General features: G+C 37.3%; 2 protein-coding genes across 3 annotated transcripts in view; both read right to left on the reverse strand.

Annotated features, from left to right (window-relative positions):
* LOC110054340 (tRNA (32-2'-O)-methyltransferase regulator THADA-like) overlaps positions 1-20,946 on the reverse strand; it is a 653,734-nt gene that overhangs the window by 511,252 nt on the left and 121,536 nt on the right. For both annotated transcript variants that reach the window (XM_089292979.1, XM_089292980.1), the window contains one exon: positions 17,162-17,241. In XM_089292979.1, the coding sequence (XP_089149105.1) occupies positions 17,162-17,241 (80 nt within the window). The remainder of the gene's footprint in view (positions 1-17,161; positions 17,242-20,946) is intronic.
* LOC149110993 (uncharacterized) lies at positions 6,952-11,133 on the reverse strand. Its single transcript, XM_089291982.1, has one exon. The coding sequence runs from the start codon at positions 10,684-10,686 to the stop codon at positions 9,682-9,684; it is 1,005 nt and encodes a 334-aa protein (XP_089148108.1). The 5' UTR covers positions 10,687-11,133; the 3' UTR covers positions 6,952-9,681.

The following is a 20,946-nucleotide window of genomic DNA, read 5'->3' on the forward strand; positions in this document are numbered from 1 at the left end:
CACTCTTCAAACGAAAACACTGTTCAAACCCGAGGAATTTGAAAACGCTGGCTTTGTGTTTTAATGTGGACAGAAAACAGTTTCAAAATGCAGCTTTTCCAAAACAATGACGTCACGATTTCTTCAAACACAATTCCAAAATGACTGGTGATTGTTGCGTTTTCAAATTTCTCCAATGAAGTGTGGACGGGGCATGAGCGTTTGCAGTTCCAGGGTAGCCATTCAAAGTCAATGCTTACATAGACCAAAACATCCTGCATGAACGCCTCCAGATAGACTTACCACAAGTAGACTTCTACTCCTATAAAATAAAGTTGATTTGTTCCACTTGCTCGGATTTGACTTTAAAATTTGTGTAAGTTTTGGCACGAAAACACAGGTGTGACATAATGATTCACAGCCTATCCCTAATTCCCTGGATTTTTTTGAAATATTTCAGAGTGAGCGTAAGCAGAAAAATAAACCATAGTAACCACAGCCATGTATAAGATCACATTTCAAGACATCATTTATTTAAGGTTGAACAAATGACAGGCCAAAATATTAAAATATATCACCAAAAAGAAGTCAACTTGAGGTGTATTAAAAGTGATAACAAAATACGAAATTATATTTTTTCTTTACCATGTCACAAAAGCCGAGAAAATTGAACACGCAAAAACGGGTTAACTATTGACTTTGGAGGACAAAATGAAACCCAAAACAAAACAAAAAATTTCCATTATTTTACTATAGCAGATAACATCTGAGAAAACACCGGAAAATAAAAGCAAAAAGACATACCTAAACAACTATTTAAAGACAAGAAATCAGTTAATTTCTTCATGTGCAACAACTAATGCAGCGTAGTGAAGGAAAGGTGAAAGTTGTAAATAAAAAAGACGACAAAAACAAGCCAATTAGTTTGAAATAAATCGTATTTCAACTGTGCTAAATTAGTGCTTACTTAGCTCTTTTCTCAGGAGTTATATAGTAGCTGAATAAAACTAAAAAAAATGTATTTGAACGAAGCAAATAAACTAAACAAACACGGCCGCGGAGGTCACCGTCATTGAATATGCAGAAATCCACGGTGCAAAAATACTGTTCACTTTAAAAACCTAAAATTCCAATAGAAAGGTAACCAAATGGAAGAAACACGACAGGAAGTTCAATAACAATAAAGTTTCATTCAAGATGAGGCAAAAAAAAAGAAATATCTAAAAGCAAAAAAATGTTCAAAATTTAGCAGACGTTCTTCGCTGCGTGACAGCATGTTCAAATTAACTCTTTACGCTAAACCGAAAGCATGAGTTTTATTGGCCGTGGCTTTAGTAGTCGTTCAAGAATTAGAATTAAACTTCAAAGTAATACTGTGGACTACCACTTTTGTTTTCTAAAGTCCAGGAAGCTGCTTTAAATCCGCGATCTGTATTCAAAACCCACTTGAAAGTGCAACGACTTTATAAACACAAGGTTGTATTTACCTTCAGAAGCATCCTTAATTTCTGTGTCAGAACTTTCTGGCCCCAAAACTATGGCTTTGACTCCTTTCTTGTTCAGGCTGGACACCTGGTCTTCCATCAAGGAAATCAAAGGAAAAATAACAAGACAAACTGTCTCAACAACTTCTCTTTCACCATGTTCAAAAAGGTCCAACACAAACGGCCTAATGTGGAATGTTAAACTCTCTTCAGATCCAGTCGGTGATCGCGGCGACTAATGTATTTTCAACTACTACATTGATTCAGTCCGATTTCTTTGAAACCAAGCTTCTTGAACAAAACATCTTGTTTCAGCTTACCTGTGTTGTGTGTAGCTTGCAAAGAGCCCCGGTGCAAAACAAGTCATGAAGACCTTCCCTAAAAACAAATGTTGTGACTCTATTTGCCGACGAATGAACACATGTGACCTCTAAGTTTTAAAAAAGGCACTGTCGAGCGTCAGAAAAATCCATGAATATCAAATATACTCACTGACAGTTGTTCAGTGAGGGACAAATTAACCTACAGACAATCCTCGTACAGACTTGAGCCTGCTGAGTTATCGATGGTTTAATTAATAGTAATAATGTTTGTTTTCTCCACCTGTTCTCATTTTCGGTGGCCGAGTCTTCTTTAACTTGTATGTTTTAATTTAGACCTTTAAAACAGCTTATTTTAATTAAAGATGGACAGCAATTCAAAAGTAAGCCGTGAGTGTGCCTTATTTGCATAATGTTTACAGCCCATTGATTGAGTGACACATTTTCCCACAACCCACGATAACCCGTGTTGCGCATGCGCAATTCACGAGTTAAAAAGGAATACGTAACTGTAATGACCTGGTACAAATTATGGATGTGGTAATCAATAAACTGTATTCAACACTGCCACAATGTACAAGGCAGGTGTATTCAATGCAAACAGAATTACCATCAGTGATTGGAGATTACTATGTCTCAGAAAAATAATATACCAGCTTAATTATAGTGAAAGCTGCACTGGTAATCTACATCATTGTGATTCAATAATAGAGGGATATCAGTACAGTATGTCTAAAGACAGGGCTTTGAATCACTCTTGCACAAAATTATTCTTCATTTATTCTGACAGTAGAATGTATTGGTGTCAGTATCTATCATACTGATAATAGGAGTTATAGGATATTTAATTCTCATGCAAGAGAGGAATATGGTGGAAGCCATCCCTCAGGTACATGTGTACTATTAGAAGTACCATCCATTGAAAGCTTAGTACAGTATTTCCAGACTATTATAAACACTCACTTGGTGACAATATTATTATGAACTCAGAGGAGTGCAGAGTATGAAATAACTGCAGTGAACAGTGAGAGAAGACGACTGCTCCATTAAGAATGCTGTGTTGCAGGGCTTTATGCAGTGTGTTACTCAGTAGCAAAGTCTTGTGTATAATTATTAAGTACCAAACGTGACAGTGACCCCAATCTCCTCTAACACATAAGTGACATCACAACTCAAATTAACTTCAGTACAATTATCGTAGCTTTCACTTTCACCTATTGGTCAGTTCAAATGAGCAATGTTTTCATGATGAAATGCATATTTCAGTTCAGTTTCATGATATTTCTTTGACACATACATCTCTTAGCAAGGGACATATCTCACATGCTATTTTCAGAACCGCTGTGTACTGCAAATTATCAACACTCCTAGCAACACGTCTAGTTACAGCCTGTCTGACGATCTTACATCGCAAGTCGGGCTGTCATGTCGAGTCACAGAACAGTGTGTTCTTATTCATGTCAAACTAATACACAATGCTACTGATTAATGCAACAGAGAAACATTTTAACGAGAAGTATTGGAGGTTGAGATCGTTACTTAACCAAAATTATATCCTACATCACCTCAAAGACTGATGAAATTAATTGGCTTTTTACGCAAGTGCCATGGAGTCTGCAGAAATAACTGCAAAGTTTCTCCTGCCACAAATTTACTAGTTTTATATGTATCTAACATGGGAAAGTTTCGGCTGAATGTGAACTTTTTGCTTCCCTCACAGAAGAGGAAATAAACAAGCTACTATGGAGAAGCAATATCTTTCCATTCTTTATTTGAACCCTGGCAAATACACAATACTTATAAAACCGCAGACAAAATTTCTTTATTTGAGCTAGGGGTGATTCCAGAAGATATGTAGTCACAGTAGCATTCTTTGCACTAGATCAAAGTGGCTGTGAGCCACTGAACTTGGAAAATAAATTATGAAAGGATGTTATGAGGCACTGCTCATTAAGAAACTACTTGTGATGAGAGGGCAGTCTAGCTTTCGAACAAGCCCATGAAGCCTTTTTCCATTCAGGGTGTGTTGTGATATTTGCAAAATGAAAAAATTCAATGTTAAGAAACTGTTTGTTACTCAGGCCTGCCTACATGTTTTACATTGCATGTACATGTCTTCCTTGTGCTGTAGTCAAAAATGGCAAGATCATTTTGTTTGGTCAAAAGTCTCAAAACTGAGGTATAGACTGAGTGAAACACTGGTAACTGATGTACAGTTAGCATAGTGTGATAAGCACTGGCTCGCCATGCCAGACATTGGGGTTCGAATCCTAGTGGTGACTACTGTTTTTTCCTTTTCCTCTTCATTGTTTTTTCTTTTTCTGTCAAGAAACCATTTACCAAAAGGTAACATTTGTCTTTCCATTTCTTGTGCAAAAGAAATCGCCTGGAGCCTTTAATCATTTGTTTATGTAAAAATACTGAAGGACCGTAGCCAGGGTTGAGCATAATAATTTAAAAATGATCTCTGGCTAAAAATGTTTATAGATATACCAGCTTTCGACTGTTAGATCTACAGTCTTCAACAGGTAAAGATGAATGACAAAATATGAATATAAATGAGTAAAAATAAAAAGAATGGACTATGTAAATTAATTATGAATGTGTGTAAAAAGAATGTTGTATTGCCCAGGGAGTGGGCAGGAATTGTTGATAGTATTTGGAGTCACCATAGTATGCCACAATTCTAATGTTTTCCTTATTCGGAAACTGCCTTTGTCAACTAGGGAGGCATTGTTAAAGTCAATAGAATGTTCATGGGACAACGCATGGTTTGCAATTTTGGAGCCTTTTGCCGCTGTTTTGTTCTTTTCTGCGGGTGTTAAACGCTCTGCCAGTTTCACCGATATAACACCATGAACAGTCAGCGCAGGGAATTTTGTAAACAATGTTGGTTTGTAAATCCGGAGCGGGATGAAATTTCGGGGCCGGGAACTGTTGTTGTAGAGTGGTCATCGGCTTATTTATGACCGAAATATCATGTTTTTTTAGGATGCGGGTCAAGGGCTCAGTTTGTTTATATCAATTGCTTTTGAACTCACAACATCACGTAGGTTTGTGAAGGAAAAACCACAAAGACTTTCCCTGAATCAAATCGCTAAGGAAGAACTATAGGTATTTTCCTTACAATGAAAAAATCATTATACCTTCTACCTCTCCAAAATAGCTAACTTGACATGCTGCAAGTGACTGTAAAACGGCCTTAGATGGCTAATGTTCGAAACCCAGGAGGAGGACTCCTATTCTCTATTTTCCAATTGCCCATAATTCACTCTGTTTGCCCCTCAAATTTTGCATAAACTATCGTTGTGAAATGCTCTTGGGAATATGCAGACCTCCCAAGAGCATATCACAACAATAGTTTATGCAAAACTTGGGGGGCAAACAGAGTGGATTATGGGCAATAGGAAAATAGAGAATACGAAAAGATTGGGGATGCTCATCATCTTGGGTACAAATCAAGGATTCTAGTCTCGCTTAGGCTGTTGATGATGAAATGTCGCCATTTTTAGCTGTCAAAGTATCCTTTAGGGTGCACTCAAGGAAATAATAATAAAAAAAACGCTCTCATTTAATTTCTCTTTTCAGGCTTGATTTCCACTGATCTCTCAAGTACGCAAATCGAGTCTACAAGTGCACACAGGATCTTTTCTTGAACAGTGGCTAGCAATCAACCATTTCTGTTTTAAGAGGTATCTTTTAGGGGTCGTATGAAGCTCAAGCAATGTCCACATTAGTCTCCCTTAGGAGTTAAATTCACATTTTCCGACGAGCATCCCTTGCATGGAGCATAAACAGAAGCTAGAAAAAATCTTCGTCATCTAGCTTGATTTTTGCGATAACCAATCTACCGTTTGGATCAATAGACAGACCCTCTAAAGAGAACAAAGAGTTTGGCCTCTACAATATGCAAGTACCTTTGGAATGTTTTGTACCGTGTGAGAAAAGTATTTTCCCACCCCATTCTGAAGCCCAAGGGACTTCATCTTCCTTTAACAAAAAGTTTTCCTGAAGACAATAGAAATCTGCTTTTTGATTCTTGAGATACAAAAAGAATACCCTTCGCTTGATGTGATTATGCAACCCCCTTACATTCAATGATAAGATTTTGATGAATTTCATAATATTCTACCAAATAAAACCTAACACCTATTCTTAAATACACAATAGCTATGCTACAAAACAGCAACAAAGACTTGAGCCAGAGAAAAAAATTAGAAAACAAAATAGAAAACGAAAATACGAAGACAGGCAAAAATACTAGTTAAGTTTAGAAATATAAATGAGCTACGCTTAAGAGACTAACTTAGTTAGTAATCGCAAAAGTAACCAAGATGAACGAAAGAATTACGAAGTGAAGTTGCACAGTTCTTAAAAAAATACATGACAAACACCGCACTCAGTAAACAACAACAAAAAAAGTGACTACGCTGGGAGGTTTGAAGGTATTGCTAATTTCCGAAAGAAAAAAGAAATTCTACTTCCAAACTTTCTGTAAAGGAAGGGAAGCGAAGCGAAAAAGTGCTAGCCTCTCTTCCTCCTTCCCATTCGATCTCATTTCCCTCAAAATATGCAAATTTCCACTTCGATATGATATTTATGTTTTTGTAAGATCTCCACAAAACGGTTAATTACAAATTTTTAAGATCGTTTTCACTAAAAATCCTAGTGGGGGATCCATCAGGCGACGTTTTTAGGAATATCTTACCATCCAAGGACCAACAACTAAGAAGTAAACCGTCTCTCTGCATCTTGTTTGCTTGACCCATGACAAAGTGTCTATGACCTGTGAGGTTTTCATTAATAAAGATGCGATCTTTAAACTCTAGAATGGATACAGGACATCTTAGAAACACACTTGACATTTTCGCTGTCTTGAGCCTTGTTCTTGCTTTATATAGTTTGGTTTTAACTTTGTGGTTTGCAAACTTAACGATAATTGCGGTATTGCTGTTTCTTCTTTTAAGATGATGCGATATTTCTACATCATTTGATGAAATGTCAACATCTAACGCATTGGCGATTGTGAGGACCACCTCTTCCATAGAGCTGTATGCTTCTTTTGGGACACCGTGGATTTCCAGGCTGTTTTTTCTTGTATATTGTTCTAAGCTATCAAGGTTATCCCATAAGTTGTATATTTTGTTGTCTTGTTTATTAATCTTAACTTTTGCCGCATTGAGTTCCAGTTCCAAAGCCTTGTTTCGTTCCCACGTTTTCGACAACAATTCTTGTAAACTCTGCACCTCGCAGTCTTTTGATTTCAAAGATGCTTTAAGTTCTTTCAATTCGTCTCTGAGTTGACCATTTTCATGTAAGATTCTTGCAATGGTATCTTGGATGTTGTCTAGAATTCCCTTTATATCTTCGAGATTTGTGTTGCCCGATTCTCTGACCGTTCTCTCAGTTTCTCATTGCAAGGACGCCATAACCTGGTTGTCTGTCAATTTGACAAGTTTTGCACATGGTTCCAATGTCTCTGGTGAGCTGCTTTTATGCTCTTCCCATTTTCTAGTACCCGTTGTTTTAACTTTTATTATTTGGTCTGGCATTTCAAGTTAGGGTTTGGGGAAGGAATTGGAGGCAGCATCAGAGCTTTTAAATTAGCTGCCATACGCCATGACGGTCTCTCCCAGTCTTCATCCCTTGCCTTTTCATATGGAAGTCCCCCCCCCCCCCCCCCAGGTTTCCAAATGTCTAACAGGAAGTGAAGGAGTGATGGAGTGAAATTGTTCCACCAATACAACTTGGAAAATAATATTTTCCAAGTTTAAAAAGGGAAAACTGACATTACCTGAAATATAGTTGCTATAAGGTCAAAACAAGAGTGCAGTATCACTCAAAAACACGTGCAGATCTGAACTCGAGAATGGAGTTTATCACACTACCAATGCTAGAACACATGCATCTTACATGTTGTGTTCTTCCACAAACAAAAGCACTCTACAATTGTGTGTGATCCAGTATGAAATGTATGTAACATATAGTCAACACTGACGCTAACTAATCTGTGCATGCATTTCAAGCAAATTGCTCTTGTTCTTAAAGTGTATATGACACGAAAAATAATTTCCGCTTATTTGAAAGGCCTTTCAAAATACAGAAGAATGGCGTTTTCCTTTTTGAAATATTGTTTTTCATTTTAGAGATATTGACGTTTTTCTATTGTGCAAATTAGATCAGTGATGACGTCATATTGTTTGCAACTAAAAAGTGGAAAACACTGAATAAACGATATCTCTGGAAATATTGAAGCAGTGCTCTTGAAACTTGGCACCACAAATGTGCATCACACATTGCTTTTTATTTCTTAATTCAAGAACCGCAAACAGAAACGTCAAGATTTCATAAGATGTTGATGTTACAACACCTTAAGAGGTCGAGGCGAAAACGGATGGTTTTACTCCAAATTGCTTTAAAAAATACCAGACGAGCTAGACATACGTGGGCATGGCCGCGAAATCAGTTCTGGTTTGAGAGTCTTTTGCAAGGAGATTTCGTGGAAGATTGGTGGAAAGAAAATTTCAGGACATCAAGGCATACGTTTGAGTACATTGTTCGAGTGGTTGGTCCGGATTTGACGAAGAGAGACACAAAATTGCGCCAATGTATCCATGTAAACAAGTGAGTGGCGGTAGCGTTATGGCGCCTAGCTACTGGAGACACGTATAGATCGACTGGGCTGCAATTTGGCATTGGAAGGTGTACAGCTATGTTGATAACACACGATTTTTGTGAAGCAATTGCCAAACGGGCCACAGAATTTATTAAATTTCCAGAGACTGAGCAAGAGGTGCTACAAAGCATTCGCTTGTTCACAAACAAGTCCCCGTTCCCTCAAGTGGTAGGAGCAATTGACGGTAGTCATATTGCATTAAAAACAGTGCCTGTCAACGAACGGATTGAATACTTCAATTGAAAGCAAGATTATTCTATCGTGATCCAAGGTGTTGCTGATGCGTCTTTTAAATTTCTTGATGTGAGTACGGGCTACCCTGGTAGTATTCACGACGCCCGTATTCTCCGTTTGAGCAAACTGCAGAGAGAAATTGATCAAGGTGCCTGGCTAAACACGCCTTCGAAGAGACTTGGGGGTTCTGAAGTTGGACCTCTTCTGGTAGGGGACTCGGCGTATCTTTTGTCTGTTTGGCTGATGAAGCCGTTTAAGCAAACACCAACATTAACTGAGAGCCAATTACGTTTCAATCGTGCCCTCCGTCAGGCCCAGGTTGTTATAGAACAAGCCTTCACAATTTTGAAAGGTCATTGGAGGTGTCTCTATAAACCGTTGGAGGAAAAAACAAGCAGAGTCCCTACCACTATCATGGCTTGTTGTGTCCTTCACAATATTTGTATAGATGTTGGAGATCCGAGCGCTATAGACCCCGTTGAGGATGACGATGAAATGGATCAAAGTTCTTTCAATGGAGATGAGCAACTTTGCGCAAGGAACATTAGAGATGATATAATGGACCATTTGTCATAGTAGAGACATTAAACCAAATTTATTTTTATTGGAATGTTTTGGTTTAAGTTGAAAACACACAGGTGGATTGACTGGAGATCAATGTACATGGACTGGAATTTTGTCCCTTTCCAATTGTTACAGGTATAATTAATCAGCAATTTAATTCACTGTGGTTTAAAAATGTTATAAAAGCTTTCCGATGTTAAGAGTAAAATTAATCAACAGACAATTGTATTTTTCAAAATAAATTTTAAATAATTGCTCAGGTATATATAATTTTTTGGCATAAACGGTAATTTTTACCTTCTTTATATTCTTGATTTCTGGAATCATTGTCCTGCTACATAGTTATCTTGATCTTGAAATTAATCACAACACATGAAATCATGGTCAATGAACTGAAACGAATAAAATGTTCTTATAAAACAAGTTAAGTACTGTACTCTTTCCCATTGGCAACGTCCTTTAAAATGTTGCCAAGCATCTTTAACGCATCCATGGAAAACTTTTGTTGTTCTCTTCTGCTTTCCCTCTCGGCCTCTGCCATTCGCTCCATAAACGCCTCGTCTCTCTCTTGCGCTCTTTCCATAAACGACAGCACTGTAGGTTCATCGGCTATTGCTGTTGCTTTGGTCTTCTTTCTGGCTGCTTTCTTTCCATCTTTTCGACTCTTTGGTGTATTCTTTGGAGTACTCTTTGGTGTACTTGTGCGCTTTCCCTGTTTGCCTTTGTTCTTGAAGAATAAGGACTTTGCAAAGGCCAATGACTCGTCTTCCTCTGAGTCAGAAGTGCCTACTTCACCAGACGGGCCAGGTAGATCATCAGATTGGACAAGTTTCCTCTTTTGAGCGGACACAGCAGCGCAAACTTCCTCATCCCAAATTTCTTTTTCGTGGATGTCCTGATCAATTTGTGGGGAACCCTGGGCTTCGATGGGCGAGCTACTCTCCAACACGTGATGAGGATTGATGGCTTCTCGATTGCCGAGAATTTCGTCCATGTCCTGATAATGCTTAGGCATAAGCTCAAGGTCGCCTGCTTCGTTGTCACCCTCAACATCTTTCCCTTTTCCATATCCAGTGGTCCGGAGTTTGTCTTTGGTTGTTTTGTATTTTTTTGTGAGATTGCTCATTTTATTTTTACATTGCTGCGCTGTCTTGTCGCTCGAAACATGTTCTCGCCTGCATTTCTCGTGCAGTTGCTTTGCAATAGATTCCCATTCTGGCGAATTATATGCTTTACAGCAAAGCTTCTCTTCGTTCTCACTGAACAACTCAATGAGGATTTTTTCTTCAGTTTCAGTCCATCGACTGGTTTTCTTCTTCTGCGCAGCACTTGATAAATCTTCACTAGTGGAACTTGTAGGAGGATCCGACTGCAGTGAATTAACAGGAGCAAATTGAGGTGCCATCATGTGCATGAGCGCTGACCTCATTCCATAATATTGCGGGGGAAAATCCAGTGGTTGATCGTACGCAGAGTATGCGTGGTTGTATGTGAAGAAACGTGGATATTGTGAATATGCAGCATCCTCCCTGGTGGGAAAAATACATCAACCATTATTACACAACAAAGGATCGAAGTTTGTCTAGAGAAAGTTGTAAATAATACTAAAACAATGAAAAATACAATACCTTCTTTTACCTGACGGATTGTTCGCCGTACGAAGACCGATCCAATCGTTCTCTGACTTCTCTGTTATCTTCCATGATAGAAACGCTTGGCCGAAAACGTGACAATCGCACAATCTGCTCACCGCGGGATGTGACATATTACGCCGCCACAGGCGGATATATCTGTCATCTTGACCTTGGTTACTAACTGTAACCATGCCTGATCACAGGGTAATTACAACTTTTACCTTGGTCAAATTTCTTTTGTCTTTTGCGGCATTTACCAAAGTATCAGTTAACGTTTACACACGGAAAATGTTTACCTAGGTAAGTAAACTCTGGTACCTCAGTAAACCGTTCAAGTCTAAACACGGCATAAATAAACAAAGTGCCTGGAGGTCGCTGTAAATTAAATATGCAGAAATCAAGCATGCAAATTACTGTTCACTTTTAAAACCTAAAATTCTCAAATACAGGGAACTAAATGAAAGAAATACGAAAGGAAGTTCAATAACAATAAATTTTCATTCAAGCTGAGGCGAAGAAACCCATTTAAAAGCAAAAAATTGTTCAAAATTTTGCAGACGTGCTTCGCTGCATGAACTGCATGTGCAAATTATTCTTCACGCTAACGCGAAAGGTTGAGTTTTGGCTGACTGCTTTTGCACTCATTTTAACGCCCGTGGCTTTACGAATCGTTTCAAAAGTTGAATTCAACTTCAAAGTAATAATGTACATTACCATTTTTGTTTCTTAAGTCCGAAAAGCTGTTTTCAATCTGCGATCTGTCGTCAAAACTTACTTGAAAGTGCTCTGATCTTCATGTTTTCGCAGCGGTTGTAGGAAGAAAAACGTCTTCACCAGAAAGTTTTGAGGACTCTGTACTCCTTGATCCTCCATTCTGAAGCCACCTAAACATTGATTTGTATTTTTCCTTTCTATTTTAAAGCCCAAATCAGTAATTTATCTGTGTCAGGAATGAAAACAAGACCTTGGAAGTTTTTAGATTTGGCCCGCAACACGCCATGATTACCTGCACTTTGCGAGCGCGCAATTTTAAGAAGAAAAACCGTCTTTCTAGGACCCCTAAAGTCCTCTAAAAATATGCTCAGAAAGCTCATTCTGATTGGTTTATTTGTCCTCAAGAACAATAGAACAATAGGAGAACCAAAAAGTCTTCAGGGAGGGTAGGAAAGGTAATTGTCCCCACGTGCTATTTTTCGGGCGGTTACGGGCAGCACAGGGAAATGGAGGAGTTTTTCGCATGGGCGGTTACGGGCGGCACAGGCATCAATGGGTTAATTGAAATAAATTAATTAAACAAACATTAAAGTTTACACCTTATGGCATTAGGGCCTTAGCAAAGAGCTGTCCCCTAAACCATCTCAGTACAAGCAAATGCTGCCTGTTTCACACTCAATCAAGTTTGCCCCCACCCACCCCCATGCAACTAAATCCATTATAAACTTTCTATATTGATTTCACTTCAACCTTTTTCAACTTTTTAAACAACCAAAAATGCTCCCCAGCCTAGCTGATTTGTTTTAAATTGTGGCCATTTTGAAATTTAATAGGTGTGAGGTTTTGTGTGCATTATTTGGGGTGAACAGAAACAGCTATGGTGGATGGGCTGGATATTTTCATGAATGCGTTATCAATTTTGACACCAAGCTTCATACAGTTTATAAATGGACATGTTTGCTTACCAAAAGAAGAAAGCAATCAAAACCACAAAAACTACCTCTTGGTTTTCACGAAAATGTTCAACACAAGATTGTTCTACTTCATAATGACAGTTTTCATCAACGTCATCATTGCCTTCCTTGTAGCCAACATAGACTCCAGCAGACTTGCAAAAATTTGTTTGTATTTTGTTCAGAACACAGGCTGAGATGACTCGATTTTTTTCCTCTAGTCAGCATACCAAAAACACTTAAGAGCAGCTTTGCATAAATATCAACTAGACCTGGAAATAACGAAAAAAATTGAATTTCTTCAAACTCGCCCAGAATGAAGCCCTACGGGCACTAGTTACAAAAATATTGTTTTAAGTTCAATAAATCAGAAATTATTTTTTAAAGTAATTCTCTCTTTTCAATGCCCCAAATCGTCCAAAATGAGCAGCACATTTAGAGGCTCGTGAACTGAAAAGTAAACATCTTCACCACAAACTGATTGCACATTGTATTAGTACTTTCTTTCTTGTATACTTAGAGCTAAACAAATCAGAATTTGATTAGAACTAAAATATTTGACAAATTTTCTAAGTTAACATCCCAAGACAGCTTAACAAGAGGTCTACATTTAGCCTATATTCAAATGCTAAAAAGGCGTTCTGGTACACAGCTTTTCCCAAAACAACTAGTTTGGCCTGAAAGAGCATTGTTTCTTCTCCAAATTAGTGTAATAAAATTTTTGGGTAAATAAAATCATGAGCGCTGAGATAGCAAACTAAATGCAGCACTTCTTCCTGAAAACATGACCTTTGACCCAAGCTTAATGAAACTGATTACTGCAAGAAAAGCAAACGTTTCATTATTTTGAAACATTTTCCAGTGATATCTCTCCGAAGCCATTACTGCAAGAAACTATTTCCAGATATGAAATCTTACAGGGTCAAAGAAGGAGCTAAAAGGTGCATTTTGACACAAAAACTTGTTTGCTGAGAATTAGGAGTCAATGACTGTTAACAAATTCCAGTGAAATTTGTGAACTTAAAGAACATGTATGTTAGCCGATACTTTCCTGAATATTTATTTTTGTAGCAGAATTATCTTCTTGGATTAACCTTCATAAAAAGCTGGATTCAGATTTGGAAACCTTTTAAAGAAGAAATGTTTATTGTTCTGTGACCTGCCCACTCCTATAAATTCCATGCACATGCCGACCGCATGTTTGTCGTAAAGCTAACTGAACTCCACTGACAGTTTCCATATGCAACCCCAAAATAAACAATCCCCAAAAATGTAAAGTGAAATTGGCTGTCTTCTTGAACATTTAGAAGAAATTGCAAACCATGCAGACTGAGCACTTTTTTTTCTTACGCTTATTTGCGCCTTTAATTTTGACCCACATATTTTGGCTCATAGTTACAAAATAATGTTGAATATATCTGAGACCACCTTAATGTTTATTAGTAATCCACAGGCCACTCAAGTGCAGTAAGTGATTTTGATTCAGTAGGCACACGCGTTAAAGACTTTGTATGGAAAATTTCGTTTAGTCAGCCTCAGTATGTTAAGTACAGCTTTTTAATGTAGAAATGATCAGAAAAAACTTCACTTGTAAAGTAATGTCACACGTGACATGATATTATTTAAAACTTTCTCGGCCCAAAATTGCAACATGATTTGCTGCAATGAGTTGATGCGATGGTATATTTATCAGGTTTTATGGCTATGGTGTTTTTATGGTGAGGAACACGAGATACACAATTATACAAAAATTCATGTAATATACAAGGGGTGCACTCCTTTGGGTGATCTGGATCAGGATCAGTGATATAACATCATTCAGATTATGCATGTGGTCAGCATGTGCATGGAATTTATAGGAGTGGGCAGGTCATGGAACATTAAACATTTCTTCTTTTAGAGGTTTTCAAGTCTGAATCCAGCTTCTTTTCAAGGTTAATCCAAGAAGACAACTCTTCTATAAATATAAATATTCAGGTAGGTATCGGGTAACATTCTTCAAGTTCGTAAATTTCACTGGAATTTGTTGACGGTCATTGACTTCAATTCCCAGAAAACAAACTTATTGTGTCAAAATGTGCCCATTGGCTTTTTCTTTGACCCAATAAGATTTCGTATCTGGAAATGGTTTCTTGCAATAATGGTTTCAGAGAGATATCACTAAAAACTGTTTCAAAATAACAAAGCGTTTGCTTTTCTTGCAGTAATCGGTTTTGTTACGCTTAGGTCAAAGGTCATGTTTTCAGGAAAAAGTGCTGCATTTAGTTTGCTATCTCAGCGCTCACGATTTTATTTACCCAAAAATTTTATTTCTCTAATTTGAATAAGAAACGATGCTCTTTCATACCAAACTAAACGTTTTGGGAAAAGCTGTGTACTAGAATGCCTTTTTAGCATTTCAAAAATGTGGACCTCTTATTAAGCTGTCTTGGGTCATTAATTTAGAAAATTCAACAAATATTTTAGTTCTAATCAAATCGCGATCTATTTAGCTCTAAATATACAAGAAAGGAAGTACAAATATGACGGGCAATCAGTTGGTAATGAAGATTTTTAATTTTCAGTTTACGAGCCTCTGAATATGCCGCTCATTTTCAATTGATTTTGGCTGATTTAGGGCATCAAAAAGAAAAAATTGTGTTTAAAAATAATTTTTGATTTATCGAACTTAAAACAATATTTTTGTAATGAGTGCCCATAGGGCTTCATTCTGGGCATGTTTGAAGAAATTTGATTTTTTTCCCGCTATTTCCAAGCCTAGTTGATATTTAGACGAAGCTGCTCTTAAATGACAGAAAAATCCTTATACAAATAAATTGCCTTTACATTCAAAGCGTATAATTTCCAAGCGTTTGATTTAAACCTGAAAGTTGGAGTTAAGTGCCTTTTTAGTCCAAGTCTGAAGTTTGAGCCTCAATTTTAAGACAGTCATTTTCTGTTCAAATTTAGAAGAAAACTGTTATTAATTCTTACAGAACTATTATTTACATTGTGCTTATGAAAAATAAGGATAATTTTACACTGAAAAGTAAGGATAATTTTAGGTAATTTAGGTTGAATAAAAAGCTTCTTTTGTCTCAATTTGTTGCAAGCTCTAAAATTATTTCACTCAACTGTCTCAAATAGTAAAGGGACATTCTAAATTGATTTCATTTTAAAGAGCAATCAAAACACTTTTTAAGCCAACTTGTAATATTTGAAATGGACATGTTTCATGTAATACATATTACAAGGGTAGTCAAAAAGACCTTTAGGAGTTTGTACATGTATGTATGTTGCATGACACAGCATAAATTTTACAACAATCCTTACTTACAGATCATTTAGTAACAGTATTTTCACTAAAAAATCCAGTCCAGCCACCTTAAGTCAGTTTTATCTTCCTTATACATGCATTAGTTCAGAGTTCATACTCTTTTGAGCTCTTCAAATTCCATGACTCTCCATGACCTTTTCCATTTTTCCATGGCCTTGAGTTTAGCTGTCAGTTTTGAAAATTTTCAAAACTATCCTTGTTTTAGGATGTTTTAAGGTCATTCTTCACATTTGCATCGCGCATCCTTACTGCGCATAATTTATGGCGTCATTAGCGCACGCTCGCGCACGCGCATATTGAAAACATGATGGATTTGCCTTGATATTGAGCTATGTCAGTTGCAAAAATGGCTATAGCTCACCAATGAGCACGGGCACCCCAATTTTTTTTCCAGTCATTGTAATCAACTAATCATAAGCTTTGCGTGAGAAAAGACTGATCTGATTTCTATTGCTGAAAATTGAATAAATAAGAAAAATAGAACATACACTGTGGTCTTTTCTATTTTGCAGTTTGGTAACCACGTCAAGAAATTTAGTTCAAATTTTTAATCAAGGATTTAGCTTTGTCTGAATCAAACTTAAAATGTTTATTTGTGTCCAACACAATGTATTGACTGTAGTTTAATGCGTGTTCTTATGAGTCTGGGCTCACAAAGATTTTACAATTACTGGGAATGCGTTCTTATAATAAGCATTAAATAATGCCAAAATGGGGCATTTTCAATGCCTTGCTGCTTCTTAATGAGCATGGGTACCCCCCTTTTTTATTTCAAAATTGAAGTTATCATATGATAAATATTCAGTGGGCAAAGTTTGAACAAAAATCTATTGTCACTTTTATTTCAGAGGAATTACCTTACGAACAAAACTCAGTTCACCAGACACAGAGAGTTCACCAGAGAGGTGTTGAAATCGGGGCCAGGCTGCTCTCTTTCGTTAACAACACTTGTACAAATAAGACAAGTCAGACAAATTTTATTATAATTTGTAAATAACTGACATGCAAGAATTGCCCAAATTGTTGTAACATATATTTGCATACTGTTCTAGTACATAATTTGGTACTTTTTTCAGTCCAAATTTTACATTTCCTAAGAAAAAGACTTAGAGCCGGTCTTAAAAACTGAGCTTCACAAGTAGCATTTTGACCAATTCAGTCAAGCCTAATGTATAGCAATAGTTTAGAAAAATAATGAACAAAATTGTTCTTGACAGTCACCACTATGTTATGATTTTTGGAAACATTTGCTCATAAGCTCTAGTAAATACAGTGTTGTAGAGTTACCTGTCACAGAGATAACATAAGTCAGGAAACAATGCATCAAACATGAGACTTCCAATCTTTTTTTCCCTGTCCAAAATGATCTATGAAATAAAAAATAAATCTTTATGATACATCAAACTTCTACACAAATATCCACCTGTACATATCACTCCAACTGTTAATAACTTAATAGGGCTACCCTAGAAAAAGTAGCAAAACTCCTCACCATTATACATTAATGATAACTATAAGAAATACAAGTAAATAGTATCTGGCACACAAGCATGTTAACTCAAAAAGATTTTTGAGTGATGTAGCATAAATAGCCACTTCTCATACACAACAGAAAAACCATGACTGGTATGACGAGAATGATGAGTTAATATCATCTGTTCTAGCCGAAAAGCACCCTCTTCACAGAATTGCTATGAATGATCCATCATCAGCTGCAAAGAAGGCAGCCCTCACCAACAGTGAAGTTCAGGCAAAGCGTCATAGGATGCAAGATGACCGAGCAAGCAACAAAGCAAAGGAAATTCAGGTCTATGCTTTTATGCTGTTGTGAACTGTCTGTCCTCCATCAGTGATGAGGACATTCCTTGCCACCAACAGGTCCTAATCCATTGGGACCTTGGTGCACCGCCCACCCTCAAGGAGTGGGTGTAAAAGCTTTTATTGAAAGCAAAATGCAAAGAAGAAAAAACACTACCACCAACACCATGCAGTTTGCATTTGTTTGTTTTGAAAACCGCCACAGAGCAGCTCTTTTCTTCTAACCCCAGCATCTTACGCAACAGACTGAAAAGGGAATAGTTACTCTTTGTGGTGTTTCACAAACATAAAAGGACATATAAGCACAAGCATACACACTTGAAAACAGAAGCTCTCTGAGAGGACGTGTTTACTAGATAGTGAATGGTGCAAAAAAACATCTGTGGAGTTTTAGTTTCATTGCAAAATATTTGTTTTTAAATTTAAATGCTTGACACACAGGTTCTCTGCATCACTGTGGATGGGAAGGCCAGGACGGGAACAGAGTGGATGTGGGAAAGCCAAAGACAAAATGTTTAAGATGTGTATTTTTTGTATAGGACAGTGAAGTCAGTGACTCAAACTACATAAAAGCTTTTCACAAAACCCATGACATCCATTACAGATGGTAGAGATCTTATCCTATTGAGCTTAAACAATGACGAACAGAGATGCTGAATTATTCTTCTTTATATAAGCTTATTGAAGCAAACATCCCTGATCTGTCAGTAGTAATTTTTAATAAAAAACAATCCAGAATTTATGAACACAAAAGATATGTGAAGGATCTTATCAACTTGGTTCAGATGGCTTTTTGCCAGCAGAGCATTTTATAATCCTGTTGAGGAATCCTGACTTAAGATAAATATTTCAATTTCCATCTGTAATTGAAACAAGTAGTAAAAATAAAACAAACATTACATCCAGTTCCGGGTCGTATGAAAAAATGACATAAACATCAATTTGAGAATGTGCACTTATTTGCTAGACAGATGCTTTTAAGACATGCATCACTCATATTTTCAATCAAAAGTTTTTGCAAAACGCTCAAAATCCTGCAAGATTCTTCAAAAACAATACTTTGGCACATTCGATGAAAGTTGCACTTGGTTATACATGTATGAAAAAGAAAGATAGGAAACTGAGAAAACATTGCAGCGACTCACCAACATATACGACTATCCAAACAATGTCACATCATGTCGAAGGGTGTGGAAAAACGAGTCTGCAATGTCCTATTTTTTTGACTTCTTAGCACTCAGCAGTGAGAGATCGTCATTTTTCTGCTAAACTTGATGCTAAACTCAAAATTGTTTTACTCAAAATGTGATATTCAGTGAAACAATAATAATTCTGACTATAAAAAGCAGTTATTTTCATTTAAACTCCTGTTTAAGAGGTGAAAATCAATTATGAAATCCTGAGGTGTTTTTAGTCTCTCTTCGTCATATTCATTGCTCTGAAAGCTTCTGAAAAGTCATGGACTATCTATCTGTCTGACTGACTGACTGACTTACTGACTGACTGACTTACTAACGAACCTCGGGCCTGTTTCTCGAAAGCTCCCCGGAAACATTTCCGGCCCACAAAGCCATTTTTAGTTCATCTGTATCTAAAAACAGAAAGATATATACACCCGAGACTTCTTGTATGATGGGATCCTCTGTTCATATTAAGAATATGTTAATAAAACAGCTCTGTAATCACACGGTTTGAGATTTCGCTACAGCTTTCCAGATGGAAAAATGTTTCAGGACCTTTGAGAAATGGGTCCCAGATGACATGTTGGTGACTGCCTAAAGCCAGTAACCACAAAAATGAGTTAGGTATGTGTGAACCCAGCTTATCTGCCAGTGTTTACGGTTACCGTAGCTAATTATAAGATGGTCGTCAAAGACATTCTTTATTTCAATGATGAGTGTGCTGTAAATGACAGTGCCAATGAAAATGCACTATTGACTAGCTCTCTGTGGCTTTTGATCCCTTTGGCCTCACCATCAGTATCAATAAAACTGAATTCCTGCACCAACCATGCCCTGGGAAGCCCCACGTGAAAGCTAACATCAGGGTTTTCATTAAGGCTTTCAGCAGAAGGGCAACTGGTTTTCACAAGAGAGGGAAGCACCCTGTCCATCAAGCTGTCATTGGCAATGAAGTCAAGTACAAAATCACCAAGGACACCAGTGTCTTTGGGAGGCTTTAAACCAACACTAAGGAGCATCAGCCTCAGCACCAAGTTCAAGGTCTACCAAGCTATAATCAACTACACTCATCAGTACCTGTGAAAGTTGACAGTCTAGAGCGGACATGCAAGACAGCTGAAACGCTTCCATACAAAGCTGTTTTCATAAGCTGATGAGAATCAGATGGCAGGAACAAATTCCCGGCACAGAGATTCTATCCCATGCCAACATGTCTAGTATACAAACCATCCTTGAGAAGGCAAAAGCAAGATAAGTTGGACATGTCCTGTACATGAATGACCAGCACATCCCTGATGCTTTTGTATGGTAAACTGCAGCGCTCGACACTAACTTTTCAACTTACTAGCCTAGTGGATAGTGACAACTTAGATGTTACTAGCCAAAATACATACATATTGTAGCCATATTGTATTGTACCGTTTAATACATATTGTTGGTAATTACATTGTACTTAAACCAGTTTCAATAATAAAACAGATATATTATATTTATAACACAACGTGAAAAATGAAAAAGAGCGCATTAGCATTTTGGCGGTGGACGTGTTAGATTTACACCTTCTTCCTGAGCAGGTCATTTCATTTCAGAACTCTCGTTTTTTGGCTTTTTCTTTTTTACTGCTGGTAAAAAACCCTGTTATATCCATTTTCAAATTTTAAGAAAAACAAAACAATGCAATTTTGCATCTGAAACCTCTTGACCAGTTGACATATAGGCGGCACACCTTGTGTCACCCTTGACTGGTAACGTTAAACACTAGGGCAAACCAAGTTATCACCGAATTACGCCAGTTTTAATTTTGTTTAATTGCCTCATGTTTTCCTCACATCAAATCTCTCAGGCCAACAGATCACAAAGAAAAATCCAGCAATTTTCCCCCCCAAAAACTCTCAGGACTCTGTTTTTCTTTGAGACTTCCTTGGAAAACATTGAGACCCCAAGATGTCATTGTAAAAACTATTGAGACTTCTTCAGTCTCTTCACAGACAGGAGCTGTAGAATTCAAACTGTTTCAAAAGCAGGGCTAGCGAAACTCGCCTGCCTATAAATGTCGAAGGAAATAAATTTTTC

Source organism: Orbicella faveolata, unplaced genomic scaffold (assembly GCF_042242905.1).
Source record: "Orbicella faveolata isolate gen_17 unplaced genomic scaffold, um_ofav_v1 contig_24, whole genome shotgun sequence".
Taxonomy (NCBI): domain Eukaryota; kingdom Metazoa; phylum Cnidaria; class Anthozoa; order Scleractinia; family Merulinidae; genus Orbicella; species Orbicella faveolata.